The sequence below is a fragment of the Cygnus olor genome, chromosome 27 (genome assembly GCF_009769625.2).
Source record: "Cygnus olor isolate bCygOlo1 chromosome 27, bCygOlo1.pri.v2, whole genome shotgun sequence".
NCBI lineage: Eukaryota > Metazoa > Chordata > Aves > Anseriformes > Anatidae > Cygnus > Cygnus olor.
This window is the reverse complement of record NC_049195.1, coordinates 822885-846838: the sequence shown is the minus strand read 5'-3', so window position 1 is coordinate 846838 and position 23954 is coordinate 822885. Positions and strand designations below refer to the sequence as shown.

Below are 23954 nucleotides of genomic sequence, written 5' to 3'. Positions count from 1 at the left end.
TAGGAGGCACTAGACAGCACCCTACAAACTATGGGTGAATGACAATAGTCAAGGAAGCCTTTGGGGTCTGTAGTCAGCTTGTAGAGCATTACATACAAGAACACCTGAAAGTAAAGATGACAGGAGAGGTGTAGAATTAACCACAATGAAGAGGCATGTTGGCCTAGCAGAGAAGCAACTGTATAGTGATGCATTTTTAGATCTGTGTATCAGACATGCTAAATACTATCACCAGGAATTTTCCTTGCTTATTCTGATGGCCACTTGCACAATAATAGCATCTTAAAAATCTTCATACACTGTCGGGAAAACAATTTGGTCCATTTACAACATATAGATCCAGTCTTGTCACTGCTTCTAGAGGCTTGTGCCCAAAGGTCTGCTCATTCATGCGAGGTAGCAATGCAGGAAAAAGGACTGTGCAAAGCCTGTAATTATTCTCACATGCATATTGCTTCCCAACATATTCTCCAGGGTCTGTCGTTATGCAGTTGTTTTCATTAAGCTCTCTTATTTAGAACAAAATACAGGGTAAACATTTTTGCCCTTCCACAGTAACGAGCGCCTGCCTAGCCTATCCCCTTGGGACAGGAGCCTGTCAGCAGGATGGCTGTAGTTATTACCATAATACAGGAAATAAGTGTCATTAGGAAAATGCAAATGTGTTTTAGTTTCCTTTTCTGTCCCACACCTTTTGCTCCAGTCAGAGGGGAGGAATGAGAGCCTTGCTTTCACAAAAACATTCTTTTCACAGCCACACATTCCTCAGGTTTTTGTATTCCATGTTGCAGACTGGTAAAACCAATTTTTGCTATTTTCATATTTCCCTTGGATGTTTGAAATCCCAGCTCTGGCCTTTCTAGCTAACACATGAAAAGCAGAGGAGATGGCTGCTGCAGATGCCATAGGCTGCAAAACCTACATCTCTCTTGATTTCTGAGAGAAAGAACCCAAACTGTGCTTACAGAAAGCTTCACAAGATTCAAGCTAAACTCGCCATTTTCTGAAGCCTTACTCAAAGTTTTGGGGTCTTCAGAACAGCTGCTTTGCTGCTTATGAACATTTTGCTGCAAGCCAGTAAACTGTTCAAGGTACTGGAGCAGGAAGGGGGACAAAGGTGTAATTTAATACTAAACCCAAAGCCAAGTCCTAAAGCGTGCACGTTGACCAGCTGAAGCCAGCAAGTTTTGGGTGCATGCAGGGTGTTTTGCACTGTGTCCTGAAGGGAACCCAGAACCTGCAAAGCAGCCCTGTGAGGAACAGGGTCTCTGTCAAATTCCCAGACTGAGAGGAAAGGGGGGACTGGACAAACACCTGGTATGGGCAAAGTGCTGAAGCAGCTTCAAGACAGGCTTCACTGAGTTTAAAACATTGGCTAAGCTTTGAGCTTTTTATGTACAGATGAAGCATCCCTTTTTTTTCCTTTCTTCCTTCCTTCCTTTCTTTCTTTCTTTGGAAAATCTTTGTTCCCAGGCAGGTTACAGTCTGGGGCTAGGGATATGTTTTTTTATTTTAACATTCTATTTAAGGTTTGCCAATTAGGTGCTAGCAGGGCCAGCACGAAGACCAGCCTTGCGCTTTAGGAGACGTGCCAGCAGGAAGCTTTTGTTATTCTGACATTAAGATGTCGAGTTTAAGCGCAGTATTTCGAAAATAAATGTAAATAGTGGTGAGTAACCGGCAGACCCGCCAAGCCCTTGGCGGCTCCCTCACGGACCCACCAAACCATGACAACCTCCCCCCCCCAGCCAGAGCCTGTCGGGAGTTGTAGTCCCCGCCGCGGTGGGGAGGGACGAGGAGGCTCCCGCCGGAACTACGACTCCCAGGATGCCGCGCGGCGGCGCGGGCCGCTGCCATTACAGCTCCCCCCTCCTCAGCCGAAAGGCCCCTCGCCCTGCGCCGCGCTGCGGGGCCGGGGGCGGAGGCCGCGCTGTCGGGCGGCGGGAGGGCGGCGGGGCTGGGCCGTGCCGTGCCGTGCCAGGCCGTGCCGGGCCGTGCTCGCCGTGCTGGCTGGGGCGGTCCTCCCGCCGGCGGCCGGGACTTCCTGTGACGGCCCATTTCCTGCGCGGATGGGGCCGGCGGGGGGCGGCGGCGGGGTCGGTCCCTGACGGGCTCGGTGGCCGCCGGGAGCTCCGTCAGGCAGCGATGCGGGTCCCGGGCCCTGCCGGTAGGCGGCCCCCGCCGTGAGCCGCCCCGCGGGGAGCCGCTGGGGCTGCGGCAGGCCGGCCGGCCGGCGCTGCGGGGTGCATGGGGGCGCCCCCCGCCCGCAGAGAGGTACCGCGGGGGGGGCCCGGGCAGCCGGGGGCGGCGGGCAGGGCCGGGCCGGGCCGTGCCGCGCCGCGGGGATAACGCCCGTGTCCCGCCCCCCCACCCCCTGGTTTTGCAGGTGTGACTCCTCCGGAGGACGGCGCTCGGCCCCGCAAGGCCAGCGGCCCGCGGAGCCCCTCGGCCGGGCTCCAGGAGCCAAAAAAAAAAAAAAAAATTAATAATAATAATAAGGAGGGGGCGCGGGCCCCTGAGGAGAGCATCGCCCCCCTTCCCAGGCGGCTGCTGCCTCCTGAGAGATGAAGAAGTTTTTCGACTCGCGTCGGGAGCAGGGTGCCTCTGGCCCCGGGTCGGGCACCAGCGGCGGCGGCGGCGGCAGCGGAGGCCCCGGCAGCGGGTACATCGGCAGGGTGTTCAGCATCGGCCGCCACCAGGTGACGGTGGACGAGGTGCTGGCCGAAGGTAGGAGCCCGGTGCCCTCTGCGGAGCGCCCTGCCGCGGCTTCTCGGCCCTCCCTCTCTGCCTAGCAGAGCCGGGAAGGCTTCGGCCTTTCCCGGCACCCCACCTCCCCCTCTGTCCCCGTCTCCCCTCGTATTTCATTGTCCTTGACAGGCGTGCGGGCCGGGGGCATCTGCAGCTGACGTTTCTGGTCCTCCCCATGCATGAGTCCTGTGTGCATTTGCTGGATTTGGTTTAGTTCTTTTTGTGTGTGTTTTTTTTTTTTTTAAATTCTTTAGGAACTGCAGGGACTTCAGGAGTTAATGGTTTCCCACCTTGAAACTGGGATTTTTTTATTTTTTTTTCCCCAAGTCATATGCTTTGGTGGAGAACAAGGTACTGTAAATAAAGCGGTGGTCTTCCCTCTTACTTTCTTCACCCAAGGCCCTTCGTTCCTACCTTGAGCAGATAGGAAGAATACTCTGGAGTAAATTCCATGTATATATTTGGCAAGCACATACGTTGAGTAGAGCTAGCTGTGATCTGGGATGAGGGATTGCTGTTTGTGGGAGGGTTCTGTGGGGGAAATGGTAATCCCAACTGCATTAAAAAAATAACTAAGAACAAACAGTATGGATTATAAAACTCTTACGTGTACAATCCTTGCTGTGCAGCAAGCTGGTGGTATTATTAATATTTGTTGATTTGTAATCAGCACTGCTGCTGCTTTAACTGTCATTTTACATTTAATTTGTTTGGACTATAGGGAATCTTATTAATGTCTCTGGCTGGTAACCTTAGCCTCGACCTTCAGAAAAATGTTGGCCTCCATAGACCTGCTCCTGGTCCATCTATTGCACAGCATCCTTTGCAATTTCAGTCAAAACCAGTGTTTTGTTTTGATCTTGTAATTGTGAAGGAGAGGGTAGCTGCTCTATGAGAGCTGAGTGGGAGGACCTGCGTTGGCTTTTACAGAAAGAACCCTAAAATGGAAAAGGAACTCTATGAATGCTGTATGCATTCAGGTTTGTGAAAAAGTCACCTCAGTGTAAAAGAAAATAGATCTGTAACTGGCTTTCAGATAGGTTTTGGTGCATGCTGAGCTGAGGGGGGCACCAAAACCAGCCCTTCAATGAATAATTATAGTGATTATTTTTTTTCCTGACTTGAAATTTGCAATATGGATTTACCTTGGCTGATAACTTGTAAGGCCTTTTTGGCCCTAGGAGTTTAGGAGCTGGACAAGCTAAACCTGAGATGTTCTCAGGCTGTTTTTTTTTTTTTTTAAGTCAGTCTGGCCTCATCCTGGTAACATGGGAAAGCGGAGACTTTTTTTTTTGCTGATGAATAATCTGTTGGCAGGTTCTGCCCCAGTGCTGACGGCACGAGGAGGTGCGCCTGTGTGTCACCAGGCTCTCTCCTGCCTGGCACGCCCAAGCCACAGCCAGCAGAGGTGCAGGAGGGGCAGCACAGATTGTGTGCGCAAAGGGCTGTGGTGGAGATGTGCCTGCCCTCCGTGCCTGTGAGGGCTTCTCCCTGTGACTCCTGTGTCCCTGCCTCGCCTCTGGGACAGAGCATGGCCTAGCGTTGGCTACAGCCACTAGATCTGCTTGTGCACACTGAACGAGGAGCAGCAGTCCTGTAAAATGGATGTTAGGTTCTTCTTTCCTGACCGTGCTATAAGGCAAAAGACTTTGTGAAATGCGCTAAGCAGTTATTTTCCTCGCAGTGAGACTCCTGGTACAGGCAGTCCAAAATCCCTCTGAGTGGTGAATGAAGTCTCCAAGGAGACAAGAGCAAGGTGCCTAGTAGGTTTGCAGGTTGTCACCTTTTGAAGGAAACGGAGGGGGCAAGTTCCATTTCCTCCACAGGTCATCTCAGGAGTCAACGTGGGTCGTAAGTGCTGTAGCTTTGCATACCTCTTGCCTTATGGTATAACCGTCTGTGTTCCCCAAGTGCTTGTTAAAATGAAAAGTAAAAATAACTTTCATTGACTCAGCTAGAGATCTGGGGATCTCTCTGGCAACCAGGCCCCTGGACTGTTGAGGCCTGTATCCTTGGTTGGAAAACGGTTTTGTACGTGCAGTGAATTCTGGTGGTTCAGCAGTACTGAAAAGGCAACTTGTGAAGTCTTGGCTATGTCTGCTAAAGGGAAAAGTCTCCTGGGAAGGACTTCCGAGGAGGAGTATCCTACCTGGGGAAGACGCATCTCTCAGCACTGGTGCTTTAGAAGGGAGAGGATGGGCCTGTGTTCTGGTGCAGCGTGTGAAGTATAGAGAGTAAATGAGATGTAGGAGTGGATTAAAAGAAGGATTCTATGAAATAACGATGGATGGTGTGGGGGAGAGCAAGTAACAAGCTGAGGAACTGGTTGAACCAGAACTTTTGGAATTAAAGTGTTGGGATTTACCTCGATATGTCAAAGCTGTGACCGGTCACCCTCAATTGTGCTGAGCAACCCTGCTGAAGATGACTGCTTCCAGGCCCAGGATGGGAGTTCTTAATGCAGGCACTGTGACGTGTGCCAGATGACAGATGTCTCCATGTGCTCGTAGTCTCTTGCGTAGATGCCCCAAAATATCCAATGCAGTTAGGTGCACCCACCCCACCCCCTTAAAATAGTTGTGTCTGGATGCTTGCTTTCCTGGGTGGTGAGGAACAAGTCAAGGACCTTCCTTCTGGAAGGAATCGGATGGGAATAATATAGAAGGAACTTGAGCAATTGTTTGTCTGTTGTGTTATAATACTATATTTATACATATCTATATGTATATATAAATTATCTTGCAGTGCATTGCAGTAGGAGATTCTTGGTTGAGTCTCTGTAGTTGTCTTCCTTTAATCCACATAATAGTACGAATAATCTCTTGAGAAATTACTGCCAAAGTTTTTATGAGGACTAACTGCTGTGGAAGGTCAGTACTGCTGGCCTTGGAGACCTGCAAGGCCGCGGTTAAAGGCGACAGGCGACGTAAGCATGGTGCTGCAGAGGAGCTGAAGGGGTTATCGCTGATTTTAATGTGACTTGTGTTTCACCCAGCCCTGAGGTGAATGCCCAGGAGGCATTTGAGCATGCGGGTGCATCAAGCTACCATCTTGCTATTTTCTTTATGAAAAGAATCCAAAGCAGTGTGATCACGTTGGTTCCTGCTTTTTGTTTCTGCCTGTGTTTAAAAAACAAAACAAAAAACAGCACACTGGAGCTAGGAGGAGGAGGGTGGCTGTGATGAGAGGGGACCAGGGCAGTGGAAACATTTAAAAGGATGCCAGAAATCAGAAATTTAGGAGTTTGTGGGATGTGCTTGTGTGGCAGGAGTACCACAAGCCATGTATGCTTCGCTGAGCTAAAACAGGTACAGCGGAGATTGACTGAGTGTCCTGTTTTGGGGGTCTGTGTTTTTGCATTACTTTGCATACCTGTGAGATTGTAGCAGGGTGCTGAATTGATCCAAGGTATGTAAGCATTGACAGATACTTTTTTTTCAGATACTTGAGAGTGTGTGCTGCTAGCTAATGTATGTTTCAAAGCATTCAGTGGCGGATACTACAAACCAACGTAAAATAAACTTAAATTTGTCAGCTGTATTTTTTTACGGTGTTTTAAAGAAATTATGAAGGTTTCATTGTGGTGTGATTTAGCAGGTCTGGAGACCAAAGTGTGCGTGAAGAGCTTAGCTCATGCATTCACAGCTGTACCGTGTCTGATGGGGTAAGGTGACCCCCTGAGCTGCCTATATTGTGTGCTTGGGCTAACTGCAGAGGACTTTTGGCGGCTGCTGCCTGCCTTATGCCCAGTACACCCTTTCCCTGAACTCCTTGTGGCGTGCATCATAATGTGAAGTCACTGTCATCCTTTAAAATTACATGTGAGCTTCTTCTGAAATAACTCTGACTTTCAAACAAGCTCCATCCGAGATAAATTTTGCAAATTTATGTGAGCCTGAGCCCAATTCCTCTGTGGTTGGGTTCAAGGCATCACTTGCGAAGTGTATTTTGTCAGTTACTGCCTTCTGTTTCCTGCCAAGTGCCAACTACTAGTCAGCTGACCACTGACATTTGGATTAGGAATTAACTATTCTATTCATATTATTCTCTTGGAATGGGGCATGTGATTTATTTATTTGTTTTCCCTTGCTCTTCCTGCATACCTTATGAAGCAGGGCGTGTATGCTGTGCTCTGCACTGGTAGAAACGGCGCTGGTCCTGCTGTCTCCTAGTAATCTTTTCTTTTTTTTTTTTTTTTTTGAGAGTACAAGCCAGGCAAACTGATGAAGAATCCGAAGTGAGTTGCTGGGTAAATATCAAGGTATCCCAAGTGCTTTGGTGCCTTATCAGCACAGCTTTTGCTAGGGGCGGAGTGTGTGCTATGTCCTTAGCTTTAATCAGGAAGAAGAGGAAAGTGTGAGTGGATTTAACTGTGTAAAAAGTTGTACAGCCCAGAAACTTGTGTTGTCTGTGCTCATTTCTAGGTTTTATGCAACACATCTGTGAAAGGGTCTGGGATTATACACAGGGATGGCTAGTGTCTTAGATAGCAGCTCTGTTAGCTAAAATCACGTATACTGGCTGTGTTAGCCCAGCACGGTTATGGGAGTGCAAGTTTCCTTCGGTCTTCTTCTCTGGAAGGTCTTCCATGGAAAAACACAAGAGTTTCTAATTGAAGGCTTCCTGCAACAGCCTTATGAGATTGTCAAATACAAGACAGCTTAGATTTGGGATTCTGGTGAGGTGAAAATAAAAGCTTAAACTATGCAACTGGGATCTTGCAGAAGAGTTCTAGCAGCTGTATCTGAAGAGGCTATCAACCTCTGCTTGCAACCCCAGCAAAGATAGGTTGGATCCAAGAAGACTAGGTACTCCCATAATGTTTTTATTGTGTACAGGCCTTCTCCCCTTTGTCCTGGAGCCGTCAATAGTTGAAGAGAGCAGGTGGTAGGTTATAAATGTGCTGAAGACAAGCTGGAATCCACTTTGGGGTTAGCACTTGCTGCTGTTCAAGCTCACACACCTGCATTAATCATAGCTAATAGGGGGCAGAACTGATTGGGTGCTGTATGCTTGTGTTAAGAATGGAAGCTGCTTCCTTTGAAGATTTTTTTTTTCAGTGAAAATGGGGAATCAGAGAAATTGTACCCATTGGAACAGCAGCTTGCCAGCTGCAGGACTTGCTGCTGCTCTTCTGGAAAGCCACAACTGACTTGGCTGGGTTTGTACTGTTTACTTGTGTTTCCCATGTGGAAGGGAACAGGAAGTCTCTGAGGAGAAACATGCCATAAGCAAGCTGGGTTTATAGAAGAATTCTCTTTTGATAGTGAGAGGTAACTGAATAAATAAGTTTCCTGGGAAAGGATGCCTCCATTCTTGGCCGGAGGTAAGAGAGGGATGTCTCTGTGGCAATAAGATATTAAATCAAATCCCGGCTGCTGTACTTTTTTGATAGTAGGAACGATGCTGCCAGCAATTTATAAGCACAAGGAAAAGAGGTGGAAAGGCCTAACTGCAACACAGTTGCAAGGTATTTTCTCTCATTTGTGGATTTGTCATTATGGCAACTTTCCGTTTTTCCTCTTGTGGGAGGTACAGGAATTGCTGCTTAGTGAAGTGAAGGTTACTGGTAGCTGTCTATAGTATGATGCAGTAGAATGAATCATAGAATCACGTAGAAGGACTCGGATTGGAAGGGACCTTGCAAACCATCTAGTTCCAACCCCCTGGCCATGGGCAGGGACACCGCCCACTAGATCAGGTTGCCCAAGGCCTTGTGAAGCCTGGCCTGCAACACCTCCAGGGATGGGGCATTCACAGCTCCTCTGGGCAACCTGTTCCAGTGCTTCACCGCCTTCTGAGTGAAGAGTTTCTTCCTAATGTCTGATCAATATCTTCCCTCTTTTAGTTCAAATCCACTCCCCCTTCTCCTGTCAATGTCTATCCAAGCAAAAATGAAAGCAGAGGAGAGCTGCTACAGCTCCTCTAATATTAGGATCTCTTGCCGCCCTGTTGCCAAAGTATCTGAGCTCTGGCACAGCCTACAAAAATGTCCTTCCATTCCTTTCAGGACTGCTGGGAAGTATTACACTGAGATATGAAGGTGAAGCAATGCAGAGTATGCGTGGCCAGGTCAGGAACTGATCTCTGGCCTTCCAGATTGAGTGCTTTCATTGCAGTCTGTGTTTTCTCTGAAGTGCTGCCTCTGTGTGTTTTAAATGGGTGTGCTCTTGGCACACGTGATTTGGGTATACATTTATGCTTGCTCTGTGGCAGAACCCATGCTGACATCAGGACCCCAGGCCGTGTGTCACAGGATTCGATTAAAGACTTCTTTGGAACAGAGTCTTGTAGAATCTGGCTTGCTGCATGACTTTGCAGAAACAAATTACGTACCGGTGATGGGTGATCTCATAGATTAAAACAAACAAAAAGAAGCCATCAGCAGCTGGGTTCCCTGAGCAGAGACTTTGCATGCCTATATATCCACCCCGGTGTTGAGCCAGAAGCTGGTGCTATGAAGAGGACAGGTGGATCTGATTTTGATCTGTTTGCTGTTAGGAACATGCAGATTTCATCTCCTATTTGACATTCACAGGGCTGCAAAAAGGAAGAGACACCCAAATCTGCCTGTGTGCATTTAAAAATGCCATCTAGCATGCTACTCTGGAAGGTGTGATAGTAAAATACATGGTCTTAGGAAGGTATCTAAATGCACAGCTGTTATTCAGACCCTGAAACTTCAGCTTGTCTGCTTTACTTCTGTAAGATAAGTGATGCTTGCAAAGTTGGCGTGTGCTTTGCTGCACAACTCAAATGATGGCAGTAAAATAAAGTCAAAGCTTGTCCCTTAAAGAAGTGCAGAGTGCCCCGTGTGAAGTGTGACATGGCATGGTGTGTGCAGGTGTTCCCTGAATGTCGGTTGATGTTCAAAGCATCAGGATGAGCAAAATGAACCTTCGGTTTGATGCGGTATACCCATTTTGGTGGCTTTACTGCCATCCTGGCTTGCACATGGAAGCTGTTAAGATGTGGGAACGAGAGTGATATCAAACTCAGACTTTTGAAGTGTAATAATTAAAAATGAACAGAAGTAATGAGGGCTTGTGAGAATAAGGGCTTGTCCAGAGGAGGACTACTAAGATGATGAGAGGACCGGAGCACCTGTTGTACGAGGACAGGCTGAGAGGCGTGGGCCTGTTTAGCCTGGAAAAGGGGAGACTGCGGGGAGACCTCATCAATGTATATAAATATCTGAGGGGAGGGTGTCAAGAAGATGGAACCGGTCTCTTTTCAGCTGTGCCCAGCGACAGGACGAGAGGCACCGGCCACAAATTGAAGCACAGGAGGTTCCAGCTCAATATGAGAGGGCACTTCTTTACTGGGAGGGTGCTCTGGGACAGGCTGCTCAGAGAGGTTGTGGAGTCTCCTTCTCTGGAGCCGTTCAAAACCCACCTGGATGCCATCCTGCGCAATGTGCTCCAGGTGATCCTACAGGCAGGGTGGCTGGACTAGATGATCTTCAGAAGTCCCCTCCAACCTCGGCCGTTCCGTGGCTCTGAGAAGAGCATGAAAGTACAGGCCTACTGCTTCCCGTGCCTTCTCTGCGTGGCCTACCTGCAAAGTCAGTGATGCTTTAGTTACCTGTCATGAGCCTCTGAAGGATGAATTGCCTCTGGCTTGTAAAGTACTTCAGTAATAAAGACCTTACACACTGTTCCATTGCTGCTTTGAAGGAGGGGGGAATTGATAGGAAATCCCTGCCTTATGACTGCAGTGCCTTCATGTGAAGGCTTTTGTGGCTGCTGTTGACCCTTGGGCTGTGGCGTGGTAACTTTCCTCGTGATCTTTAGCAAGAAGTATTTAATACCAGGGAATGTGTAAGTCACTGTATCTTTCACGAAGTTACATTTTTAAGAATTCAATATCCTTTTAAGTTATGAGAAGCCTATGTGAAAGCTTGTATGTGTGCTGTGGTGGTTTTACCTGCTTTGCACCACAACCTCTCTCTCAATCCCCATCCTCTAACAGACGGGGAGAAAATATGTTGGAGAGGGCTCAAAGGTTGAGGTAAGGACGGGGAGATCACTCCAGAATTATCATCAAGGGCAAAACAAACACAGCATAGGAAGATGAATAAAATTTATTACTTATTACTAACAAGCTACAGCAGTGAGGAAACTACAAGCAAACTAAGAACACCTTCCTTCCCCATCCACCCTCTTCTGTGTCCTCCCCATGAGCAGTGCAGGGGAACAGGGACTGGGGGCTGTGGTCGGTCCCTAACGCTTCATCTCTGCCTCTCCTTCTCGGTCACTCTCTTCCCCTGCTCCAAACTGGGGTCCCTCCCACAGGTTACAGTCCTTCCCAAACTGATCCTGCGTGGGCTTCCCACAAGCAGCAGCTCTTCAAGGACTGATCCAAATACAGGTCTGTGCCACAGGGTCCATCCATCAGGAGCAAACAACTCCACCATGGGTCCCCCATGGGCAGCAGCTCCTGCACGGGCTCCTACCATAGGCTGCAGCTCCAGCCCAGAGCCTTTTCCTGTGGGGGCTTTCCACGGGCCGCAGCCTCCTTCAGGGCAGATCCACCTGCTCCGCTGTGGGCTCCTCCATGGGCTGCAGCGTGGAAATCTGCTCTGCCGTGGGACCCATGGGCTGCAGGGGGACAGCCTGCTCCACCAGGGGCCTCTCCACACGCCGCAGGGGAACTTCAGCTCCGGCGCCCGGAGCACCTCCTGCCCTCCTTCTGCACGGACCTTGGTGGATGCAGAGAGCTTTCTCACTCCTCCCTGTCCCAGCTGCTCTTGTTCGGCAGGTGTTTTTCCCTTTCTCACATAGGCTGTCATGCAGGCGCCACCACCATCGCTTTTTGGCTCGGCTCTGGGCAGCAGCGGGTCCCTTTGGAGCCCTCTGGAACTGGCCCTTTTCTAACATGGGGCAGCTGCTGCGTTCTCCTCGCAGAGGACACCCCTGCAGCCCCCTGCTACCAGAACCTGTCCATGTAAACCCAGTACATGTGTATACACCTGCACGCTGACACCCCTGCCTTTCTTTTTCAGCTGGATATTGTAGCACATCTTGTTAGGCAGGCATACACGTGGCATGCAGAGAGTGAACAACAACCAGCACTGTGAGATTCAGCACAAATAGACAAGAGCTGTTGGGTGGAGGGAAGAGGCAGTGGGATGTCTCTGGGGAGAGATTTGGGTTAAGGGCAGAGATACAGGATGGTTCGGTGGCTGGGAGAGAAAGATTCTTTCCGTGTAGGATCCCTGTTGCCTTGACTAGAGTTCTGCGAATGTCCCATTAGGTAACTTACATGCTTGAGAGGTGTCTGCCATACTCAGCTGATGCCTTAGTTCCCACCTTGTGCTGCAGGTAGTGTCAGCAGGATGCTCGTAACCGTGTTGGGGAGCCGGTGAGGCAGACACCAGCTGATGTGCACTGAATACTGCCAGGAATTTCAGCAAGCTCTTCTTGCAAAGTTGGGTGTTGTGACCCGCGCTCATTAGTGGCTGCGTGTTCATGACAGCCCTTTTACGAGTAAGTGAATTCAGACACGTGTGATCCTGCTCTCTTCATTGGTTGTGCTTGTGAGGGGAATAAAAATTCATCACAGAACACTGGTGTGTGGAGTGTGGAATAGCAAAGGGTAAAGGAGGGGCAGTACGGCAGAGAAAGGGAAGGGACAGTACAGGCTTGGGTCAGACTTGCTACTGGGGTGCCTTGAGTGCATTTACCTGAAAGTCAGAGCCGCCTTTTGGCCATTACCTGTGGCTTTTACCATAGGAGATGTTCTTACAAGTAGATGATTAATACGTGAGTTTACCTTTCCATTTCTCTACCTGATTACCAGTTGTGGTTTGAACTGTTGTGCTCTCTCTGCTCTTCAGAGAATGTAAAGACCCCTGCGTACCGGGTATCGTTCAACCTCTGGTGCTGTGCGTGATTGTTCCCCTTCTCTTCTCTGCAAAGTAGACAAACAGATGATAGAAGAAAGGTTTAACAAATTATTTTACAAATGAGAAACTGAAGCCCGTGAAGACGTATTGATTTGGTAAGGGCTACATAGGCAAGCAGTGACACAAAGCCTTGTATTAAATGCAAATGTAACTCCTTGTCTGGTGCTTTAACCACAGTGTCGTTAATATTCATGGCTGCGTGGAATTGAGGAATTTTTATCATGGACTAAGGCCCGGTGTCACATACTGCAAACACGGAACAAAGACCGTCCGTGCTCCTGGGAGGTGCCAGGCTGCCCTCGCTTGTGCCTGCTGAGGCTCCGCGTTTTTGTTTGGTACAGAAACAAGCTTGTGTGCCACCTTTTAGGAGTCGTATTCAGAAAGCGGCATCTCTAGGTGCCAGCAGCAGTAATCTTACAGCAGATCATGACATGATAATTAATGCACGGTATCTTCTAATGATCTGTTGTTATTCAGAGACCGCGTGAAGTGCACAACTCAACCTTGCTCACATAGTATTCAACAGAACATGTAACAGGATTAAACGTATTGGATTTTTTAAAATTAAAATGATGCTATTTTTGGAGTGGGACAGATGGTGATTTTCCACCTTTTGCTTTTGTTTTAAAAATTAACAACATAAGAAGCGCTTACTTTGTACGTTTGAAGCTCTTTTGTCACCGAGCAGGCTAGAAATGCCTATGTCAGTATGTAATATGTAAGTTGGGCTTCGCAAGCAGTTATGTAATTTCATTAGAGCTGATGAATTCAATCCCTAATATTATGGGATTTATGAGTAACAGTCACAAGACTGCAGTTTTGGACCCCTGCAACCCTTTCCTGTTCTGGACATCTGACAAATGAACAGCCAGGCATATGCCTATTCATACCTTTTCTTCCTCACCTATGTATACGTGGAAAAACTCGAAGCCCTGCTGCATGTAGGGGTGATTTTTTAAATGTGTTTTTTTGTTTGTTTTTTTCCTCCTCTCCCTGGGCTGAATGATAAATACGGTATGCTCCTGACTAACTGGTGGTTTGAATTCCCTGAGAGCTGTCTGGCCTGGTAGCAGATACCTCTCTCCATCCTTGGCATGTACTGAGGAGTTGAAAAGTTCATTGCTGTCTTCAGGGTTTGATTAGCATATTCTCTTGCAGACGAACGTAGTTCGAACGTAGTTAAGTAGTCCTTAACTGGTGGTTTTGTGTTATGCAGCGAGGTGGCACTTCTGTGGCTCACGAGTATACCTGCAGTCATACTGGAGAACTAGAAAGGTTGAAGTCTGGATTCCTGGGTTTAAGCGGAAGAAATTTGTTTAAAACAAACCTGCGTATGCTGTTGTGGAGGCCTTGTAGTATCACGTGGGCTGTAAGCTTGAGCATTTCCTAGAATGTATGCGTTAGGCTCTCTCTTGTCTTTTAATGCTGCTTTGCTCAGTAGAGATGTCTGGGTGCTACCATAGTAATCAAAATTCCTAAATGTCTAACTTGTCTGTTGCCATGAGCTCTCTTTGGAGCCTTGCATAATTGCTTCTCAAATGGCACTTGCTGTTTCCATAGCACTTAAGGGCTCCAGTAAGCCCAATCTGGTTGGCCCCTGCAAGCAAATCCAGTTTAAAAAAAAAAAAAAAAGTCCCTGCCCTGGCCAGTCTTGGTTTCTCAGTCCTCTGCGGCTACAGACCTGCTCTCTGCTCAGCTAGTGTTGTTCTTCTCTCCTGCCCTGTCAGTGCAATTCTCTACTTCCTTGCCTCTTCCAGTGCAGTTTTTCAATTGCATGCAGTTGCAGCAGCCTCTCGCTGGTTTTGTGGTTCCGGTCATGTTTACTCAAAAAGTCATGTTCTGCTGCATGTTTATGCCATTGCTAATTTCACTTGGAGGTGAATGAGGTCTCAGATGTTGTTAGCAGCTGCTTGGAATAATAGCAGCTGAAACGTGTTTTTTAGAGAGCTGACTGATAACAAATGTTGTTGGTTTTTTTAAGCTGAGTTACTCAAGACCAGTTAATTTTTATTTATCTATTTTAAGTCTTAGAGTGGAGGTTAACCAACTGAAGTTGTTGGAATAGTGGGAGCTGAATCCGTCTTGCTGAGTAACCTGCTTGGAGGCAGTGTACCTTGCTGCACAGTAATAAAACACTGCTCCATCAGCTTCGAGTTTCCAAGCCTGCCCGTCAGGGAGGAATCAAATGAATGCACAAGACTGTAAAGCAGAGCACATGCCTAGCAAATCTATCCATATGAATATCTGAACTTGCTTCCTGTTTTGAAGCCTAATGCAATTCTAATTCCTTTAGTGAGCTACTTGTTACAATATTTGTAATAGCAATTTCATAAGATTTAATACCCCTAAATCAAGGTGTTCAGGCTGAGAGCTGTATTCTTGGAGGATGAGTAGTGTGAGAAGCTATTGTAGCCCTTGGACTAGAACTTTTTAAAAGGGAATGCACTTAACGTACAGGATGATTCTTGCCCAGTGATTATTTCAGGCTTGACAGAGATTAATTTCCTTTCCTATTTCCCACCATCCCCTTCCCTCCTTTCTCTGCTGCCTTGTGACTTACAGGTTCCTTTTCTCACCTTCTCCATAGAGCTGCCAGGAGCCGAGGGAGTGTCATCTTGGGGAGAGGGGTGGATCTTGAAGACCTGTCGTGAGATATGGCCCTGAAAATGTTGAAAGATGAAGTTCAACTGTTTTAAATCAGGCCCATCAAAATAAACCCCAGAGAAGTGAGGGAGAGGCACTTAAGTTTTTGCCATGTCATCAACGCACTGAAAATGCCTGCAATTTAAATGTTTTGTGGCTGTTTGTGTTAAAGATAAAGTTCACCCTAAAATTCCCCAACAAACCCTAGAGAACCAGTCACGTTTTCCTAAACTTAGGAGAGGTAAAGACCGTGTTTCTGTTCTGCATTGGGTAACGTTTCTGGTTGTATCGTTCTGCACAATTTAGTGTAGACACTGCTGGCCGTGACCGCCACGCTAACATTAACTATGACATTCTACGTAAAAAGCACCCAGAAGGACGGTGGAGCCTGTAAATCTAAATCTGTCTTGTCATGGCCTAGTTATTGCAGCAATGACACTGAGCGAGAGCCCTATAATTATGTTGGTAATATTGGATAATCACATTAGGATTCTCAGCTATGGTAAGTCTATGTAGGGCTAACTAAGTCTCTGCTTTACTCTTGCTGAGAATCCGGCCCATCAGCTCTACGTGAGCTTAAGCCTTTGTTTTACCTTGGGAGAAGTCCTTTGCTACGTTAAATATGTTAGATGCTCTATTAAAGTTTGTCTGGTGGTATTTAAAGACTAGATGTTAAGTAATGCTGCAGCTGGAGCTGAAAGAGCTGCTGTCCTGGGCAGTGAGAGGAGTCTTTAAATCACGGGGCTCTGGCTGCACACCTCGGGCTTTGCAGTTCTTTGCCTTGCTGGCGCCTGTTGCCTAATGGATGTGCGTGACACTGGAGGGATCATCGCTGCTTTTTTTCCCCCTTTCCCCCACCCACCGCATCAGCCATGCAGCAGTTCCATTTTGTACCTGACACGAAGCTGATGCAGATGCTGGGCTCTCCGAGTCCAGCGAACTTGCTTAGCATGAAGCTACTGAAGAGATGCTCTCTGGCCAGCAGTGGAAGCTCCTCTTGTTTTGAATGTTTGAATAAAACATGCAGGCTGTATTGCTCATGTGCACACCATTACTTTGCAGAGACCAAATCGTCTCTAGCTGGAATGTGAGCTTTGTGGAGTATTTCTTGCTGCTTGAAATGCTTATCAGTGGTGGAAGAGTGCAGAGCCTGACGCCTGAGCCTTGAGACCCGGAGCTCCAGCACTGCATGTGCAGTTCTCCTGCCTGCCACAGGTTGTGTGAAACAAGGCTGAATGTGAGTTCGGGACCTGCTCTGCTCAGAACTGGTGTTGATATAATTATAAACCAGGTGAACTGGGAATTTACCTTGATGTCCCAGGACTGCTTTCCTGTGTAGATGAATATCCTAAGGTTAAACTCCCAGAGCTGTATCCTTCCTCTTGGAAAGGAGCATGAGGAGCTTCACAGGCTCTGCTCCTGTGTGTGAAAGATACTGCATTACTTTTTCCACCATCTCATTTGCTTCATAGCTACTAGGCCTGCGCAGATGATGGGCCTTGGTTCTCTGTGTTTTAGAGGCCTTGAGATGAAGGAGAACCCCAACAGTAGTATGCAGAGACCCGTGGTCCATATTCCCAATACACAGAGGTCATCTTAATAGCTTGTTCCAAATACTATTCTCACCAGCCAAAAGCAACTAGGAGATGCAGGGGCAGGCCTTTTAGGTTGAAGTAGTCCCTTAAACTTAGCATGGTTGTGCTTTTGCATAAGTCAAGTGACTTTCTTTGTTTTGTTTTGTTTTTAATAAACAAACAAACAAAAAACCCTAAAGCTTGTTATTTCCTTTGGGGTAGCAAATCTCAGCTGAGAATAGACCTGTTTAGTTTAGCATTATCTGCTTTTCTCAGCTGGAGAGTCTGTTGGCAGTGGATAAGGGTTTTTGTTTTGTTTCTGTTCAGAACTGAACTCTTGTGTTTAAAACACAGGCACACGCATGCTGCTTGGAGTTAAAGGAGCCTGGCCTTCCTGGTTCTACAGAGACTACTTATTGCTTGTTCTGTTTTTTGTGCGGTGTCCCATGTTTCACCCCTCTGTTTTCACAGCCACCTTAAGAAAATTGTTCAAGTCGAATGGGTGGTGGATTTTTCTCTGCCAGCCTGTTCTGTTTCAGCTGTTAACTGAGCACAGCATATCACTACTTTGTGCTTGAGCTTGCAATTGGTTGATGCAGCTTAGCCTAGAATAGGAAAGAGAATCCTGATTTTGTAGCCTGGATCATGGGAAACAAACACCAATTACATTCATGTACTCCTGAGACATGATGCAAGCCTGTGACTCTAGGATAGGCTATGTGTTTTCTGTGTGCACAACCTGAGGGTGAAGTATCTTCACTTATACGGATGTAAAATAGCATGTAAACACCTAATGCAACCAAAGGATTATGGAACTGGGTGGGAGAGTGAGTCATGGGTATTAATTAAATCCCAAACCCCAAGTGTCACGAGGAATGACACTTTAACGTGTAGTAATAAACCATCAAAATAAAAACACAAAGGAGAGCATTAATACAACCAGCGCTGCTTCATGTCTTTAGTCTTCGTGCTAGGTAATCCAGAAGAGACCTGCTGGGTACCATACCTCCAGCTTTGCAGGTGTCCTGGAGAAAAGGCTGGCAGTAGGTTGTTAATGTCTGCGGGGTGTCTGGTAAGAAGCTGGGGTTGAAATCAAGTCAGTGGAGAGCTTGGTGAGACTTCCTGGTGGTGATGGTAACAGCACCCTGGGAATAAACTGCTCAGAAGCATGCGAAGAATGTGTAAATAGAGTGGTTAAAGAGGGGGTTAGACGGGTGGTCAGGAGTGGCTGTTGGCATTGCCAGTCCTGCCTCCAAGCAGGAGGCTGAGTCAGGTGAGATCCCATGCCGGTGTGGTGCAGTGACCTAGGGCCTTCTTGTTCTGCTGGGGCAGGCCTATGTTGCTTACCAGCATCTTGGTAAGTGGAAAAAATTACAAGTCCGTGAAGACTGACTTTTTTGCCTCAGTCTTTACCAGCAAGAGCTCCAGCCACATGGCCCAGGCCCCAGAAGGCAAGGGCAGAGACTGGGAGAATGATGAACTGTGCGGTGTAGGAGAAGATCAGGATCGAGACCATCCAAGGAACCTGAAGGTATAGATATCCGTTGGGCCTGATGAGATACATCCGTGGGTCCTGAGGGAACTGGTGGATGTAGTTGCTAAGCCACCATCCATCGTATTTGAGAAGTCGTGGGAGTCTGGTGAAGTTCCTGCTGACTTTCAAGGGGAAACATAATGCCCATTTTAAAAAGGGAAGAAAGGAAGGCCAGGGAACTACAGGCCAGTCAGTCTCACTTCTGTGCCTGGCAAGATCATGGAGCAGATCCTCCTGGAAACTCTGCTAAGGCACATGGAAAATAAGGAGGTGATTGGTGACAGCCAGCATGGCTTCACTAAGGGCACATCGTGCCTGACAAATCTGGTGGTCTTCCATGACGGGGTTACAGCATTGGTAGATAGAGGAAGAACAACTGACATCATCTACCTGGACTTGTGCAAAGCATTTGACGCTGTCCCCCATGATATCCTTGTCCCTAAATTGGAGAGGCATGGATTCAATGGATGGACCACTCGGTGTGTAAGGAATTGGCTGCAGGGTCGCACTGCAAGGGTTGTGGTCGACAGCTCAATGTCCAGGTGGAGATCAGTAACGAGTGGTGTTCCTCAGGGGTCAGTACTGGGACTGGTGCTGTTTAACATCTTTGTCGGTGACGTGGACAGTGAAATTAAGTGCACCCTCAGCAAGTCTGCCAATGACACCAAGCTGGGTGGTGCGGTCGACACGCTGGAGGGAAGGGATGTCATCCAGAGGGACCTGGACAGGCCTCGAGGTGGACCTGCGTGCACCTCATGAGGTCCAACAAGGCCAAGTGCAAGGTCCTGCATCTGGGCCTGGACATTCCCAAGTACAAGCACAGGCTGGGCGGAGAATGGATTGAGAGCAGCCCTGAGGAGAAGGACCTGGGGGTGCTGGTTGACGAGAAGCTTGACATGAGCCAGCAATGTGTGCTTGCAGCCCCCAAAGCCAGCCATGTCCTGGGCTGCCCCAAAAGCAGTGTGGGCAGCAGGGGAGGGAGGAAGGGGATTGTCACTCTCTGTGCTGCTCTCGTGAGACCCCACCTGGAGCCATGCGCTCAGCTGTGGGGCCCCCAGCACAAGAAGGACATGGAAGTATTAGAAGGAGTCCAGAGGAGGCCACAAGGATGATCAAGGGGCTGCAGCACCTCTCTGATGGAGACAGGCTGAGGGGGATGGGGTTGTCCAGCCTGGAGAAGAGAAGGCTCTGGGGAGACCTTAGAGTGGCCTGCCAGTGCCTAAAGGGGGCTGCAGGAAGGCTGGGGAGGGACTCTTGTCAGGGACTGTGGTGACAGGAGAAGGAGTAATGGCTTTAAACTAAAAGAGAGTGGGTTTAGATTAGATATAAGGAAGAAATTCTTTCCTCTGAGGGTTGTGGCACTGTAACAGAGAAGCTGTGGATGTACCATCCCTGGAATTGCTCAAGGCCAGGCTGGAGGGGGCTTTGGGCAACCTGATCTGGTGGGAGGTGTCCCTGCCCATGGCAGTGGGGTTGGAGTTAAATGATCTTTAAGGTTCCTTCCACCCATTCTCTGATCCTATTGCAATTTGGAGACGGTGAAGTGAATGTTGGTGGCAGCCTACCTTGTCCATTAATCTTGTAATTGTTGGCCTACCTGCATTCAACTTCTCTGGTTCTCACTGGGGCAAGAATAAAATCCTCTTTTTTATGCAAACTTATGTTAGTCATAAAGCCGTGAAACCGCTAGAAAGAAGTTTGACGGCCTCAAGTGCTCACTGTTTTGGATGCTGCTTAGGTGGAGATGACCATAAAAAAAGAGAATATTTGGGGCCACCCTAGTGATCCTGTGGTTATCTGCTTAACTGCAGCAAGTCTGAAGTCCTTGTGCAGGGAAAACTGAAATGCCCTTTGCCTGCAGACTTGTAGTAGTAAATTAACTCCTACTGTCTCCTGGAAAAGCAGAGGGTGTAGGAAACACTGTTGGACTGTATCAGTGGTTAATCTTAAACCAGACTGAAGAAAGCTTGTGAGTAACAAATTTAATGTTCACTTCTAAGACTGGATTCTTGTCTAGAGTCAGGGCCCTTTGCGATATGTGGCAGAACCAGGAAACCTCTGCAAATGTGTCTTCCTGTTAGTAATATGTTGTGCCATGCCCAAGGGGTATTGGGAGGGGTTTCTGGGTGAACTTCAGTCCAGTCCCGCTAGGATGACGGTGAGAACAACACTAGGGGTTTTATAGGACCTGCTGATCCAATTGACTTGAGCTGTGTATCGGATATCAGGGGGTTGTTCTGTCTTGTAGCCAGCGTAGGTCTGTTCAGCAGGTATGCAACTCTCCTGCGAAAACCCTGCTGAAGTGCATTGTACGCAGAGAAGAAGGGAGCGTAGCTTTGAGGGTGTGCCCTGGAAGGCCTGTATCTGAAAGGATTGATGTTGCCAACTCTGCTGGTACCCAAATCTGCTCCTAGAAGCCAGGCGAGGTCAAAGGCCTCAGCTGTCTGAGGAAGGAAAACCAAAGGAGCACCCTGGGGTGCTGCTGTGTGTGCTGGCAGCGGTTTCCCAGCAGCAGCTGGGAGGAGATGGTGAGCAGGCCAGTGTCACTGCCTTACCGCAAGTGGCTGTAGTCTGAGGGGTCTTTTCTGCCCTTTCTCTGGTTGGACACCTGGAGAGGCCAAAACAAACCTTACAGCACGAATCTGCTTGCTGGAGATGGCCCCCAGGGCTCTTGTCTGCAAGGCAGATGTGTGATGTGAGCTGTGTAAGCACGCCTTTGCTTTCTACTGCTGCCATAACCCGTGTGTTCTTATACTGACTTATGTGTTCTTTGCCCAGGTACTAATTTTTTTTGCCTTTTTTGTTAATCCTAGGCTCTCCTACATTAGTACTGTAAAAGACCGTGATGTAAGGCAAAGAAGACTTATATGCAAATTGCTTGTGTTTCTGACGGTCTCCGTCTCAGGGAAGTGGGAGCAGAGAGAACGTTCCAGGTTGAACTCAGTGAATCTGGGATTTATGAGTGTCTTCTGGACTTTCTTTGCCGAGTGATACAGCAGTGAGCTTGAGTATTACTGCCTCAGCACAAAGCCTGCCTCATCACTGTGGCTTCTTAACTAAACCTCGAAAGGCTTTAAAAACAAGTCCTGAGGGGGTGGTTGTGTGTTTTTTGTTTGTTTTTTTCTTTAAAGGTGTTAATGCTGGCATCTCTCTGTAACTCTAAGGGCATTGTAGATGATTTATAAAGCAGGAGAATAATGTGCAGCGTACCCCGACTGTTCCAATTCCCTGTTATGTATCAAGGGCAGAACACTTCACAATACTGATCCCAGTTCATGGGAGGATTTTAAAATAAAAACAGGTAATATTGGAACACAAAACTTATTTTGGAGTGAAGTATCCTGTCCTGGAAACAAAGAGCTCAGAACTGATGGAGAAGTTGCATCAGAAGGGGAAAAATGGTACTTGAGGTGATACCTATTTTAATACCCTTCTGCTGGGCAATGAAAGAGTGGAATAAAAGATAGCAGAACATATAGTAGTGCAGATTAATACTGACAAAAGTAGTGCCTAACACAGTTGAGTAGTGGAACTACAGTTAAAATTAAAAGCCTGTATAAAGATAAATTTGCAAATACGTGTGGAGGATAATGCAAGATCGCACAAGACATGATCAGTAAGGGACTATTTCCTAGCCTTTCCTCCCCGTTATCGCCGTGTTCTTGGGATCGAGTGTGGTGCCTTCTACAGGTGGTGCTGGGTGAGTCTCCTCTTGACAGCAGAGCTTGTCGCACAGATTTGATGCTTTCTAGAAGTAATGGGAGGTTCCTCTGTCTGTCTCTGCAGCTCAGCGCCCCTAATGTGTGTCTCAGGAGAGTATTCTAGGGGACCTTGTGGTTTTTTTCGTCTTGTCATACAGATCAGTCACTTGTCCATCTTCATCCTTGCTTTATAGGTGGGGAGAACCGAGACCTTTCATTCTTGAAAACTAGCCCTGAGAGCTGCAGAAGAGAAGTACTGGTACCTTGGAGTGTTTTTCCCTGATGTGCTTGCAGAGCTTGATGCTAATGTTGGCTGAACTTGGCTGTTGTCTTAAAATAATTACAGATGGTAGTATTGCCTAACTTTGTCCAAACTATTTTTCTTGGCCTTTTTTGTTTATAGTGAAGGATAAGTGATTCCAAAGTGAAGGTTTGCTGAAACTATCTTTGTCCATGGAAATGATGCCCTGGTATTTTGGTGCGTCATGATCAAGAAAGACTGCTGTGTATATACAAATGGAGAGAAACATCTGTTGTGTTAAAGAGCAGCATGCTGTCCCAGGTGAGGTGTTGGAGGCGTGCAGGGTGGCTTTCTCTGTACAGCAGCAAAGAGAAAATGGCTCTGGGGTTGCCAAGTGATGATGTCCAGTGATGGGTAATGCTGTATCTGTGTGTTGTGGCTGCAACCATGGAAAAAGAAGTGCTGGGAACTGTATTCTAGTAATTCTTTGGGAATGGTGAGGTTGGAAACACCCTAATCAAAGGGAGTTGATACGGTTTTCCTGTAACCGGATCACAGCATCCTGAGCAGGGGGCGGGGGGATATTGAGCCTGCCTCTTGTACTTAGAAAAGTAAATGCCAAGGAAGTTCTTCTGGCTTGTGAGATAAGGCAAAATATGACATAATTCTTGATTGGTTAGAATCGATAAGTATTTGGATTGTGCAAATAAGGAGTGACTTTGTGCCTGGTTCGGCAAAGCACTTAAAATGAAGTGTCTGCTAGCATAATCAGGGCTTAAAGTGCCTTGCTGGCCGTCCCTGGAGATGAAATTTTCCTGGGACGGTTGTTGGGGACATCTGCAAAGCACTTGGCTGTCCCTTTATCTTCAATACTAAAGCACCGTGGGCAGTCCTGAACGCAGAGCTTTGAGGTGGATGAGATAGAGCTAAAACACGGAAGGCTGGAAACAGTTTGGTGGAAAACCGCATGCGCTGTTTGTCCTGCTCAGAAAAGAATTTCACCCTTGAAGAGTAAAGTTTTTAGTGGCAACCAGGACGTTTATCTGGAACTCCCACAGTTCCTGATATTGTTAATTTGTTTGTAGAAGGGCAGTGGAGAAAATTCAAAATGAAGCAGTGATTTTTAGAGGTGGAATTAACGGTGTGATAGTTGGCTCCTTCAGGCCTGCTGACGTGCCTGCCTTAACTGAAAAGAGGGGTGATTCTTCCTTCTCAAACCTTTCTGCTTTGGGATTATCGAGCATAGCCTTGGAAAGAGATAAAGGTGGTGATCTAAGACAAAACTTTGAACTGTTTGTGCAGGGAATGCTTATCTGTGCCATGGAGATGTTTTCTGTTACTGCAGAGCTCAAACGTGCATGTAGGAGATCATCATGCTACATGTCTTGTTGCTGTCTTCATGTCTTTGGGAGGCACGTTCAGCGTGGATTGTAAAAAGGCGTCCTGCCTGATTGTGTTTGGGTGAAGCTATTTCTGGTTCTGCAGCCATCTGATGGCTCCTGGTGGTGGATCAGCAGCAGGGCAACGTGGAAAATGCCGTGTGCTTCACCAATGACTAGTGAAAGGGGCTTTGGTCCTGTGTGCTCTGTGAAATCTCACCTGCTTT

The 23954-nt window shown here is 47.6% G+C and overlaps 1 protein-coding gene across 12 annotated transcripts in view; it reads left to right on the top strand.

The window, feature by feature from the left end:
• The first annotated feature begins 2048 nt into the window (after positions 1 to 2048).
• The window catches only part of AAK1 (AP2 associated kinase 1), an 88368-nt gene continuing 66462 nt past the window's right edge, over positions 2049 to 23954 (top strand). For 3 of the 12 annotated variants that reach the window (XM_040538262.1, XM_040538263.1, XM_040538264.1), the window contains exons 1-2: positions 2050 to 2274; positions 2387 to 2727. In XM_040538262.1, coding sequence (XP_040394196.1) covers positions 2565 to 2727 — 163 coding nt within the window. In that variant the 5' untranslated portion in view covers positions 2050 to 2274; positions 2387 to 2564. Of the gene's footprint in view, positions 2275 to 2386; positions 2728 to 23954 lie in introns of all 12 variants that reach the window. The other 9 variants (XM_040538267.1, XM_040538268.1, XM_040538270.1 and 6 more) reach the window with 6 other exon arrangements.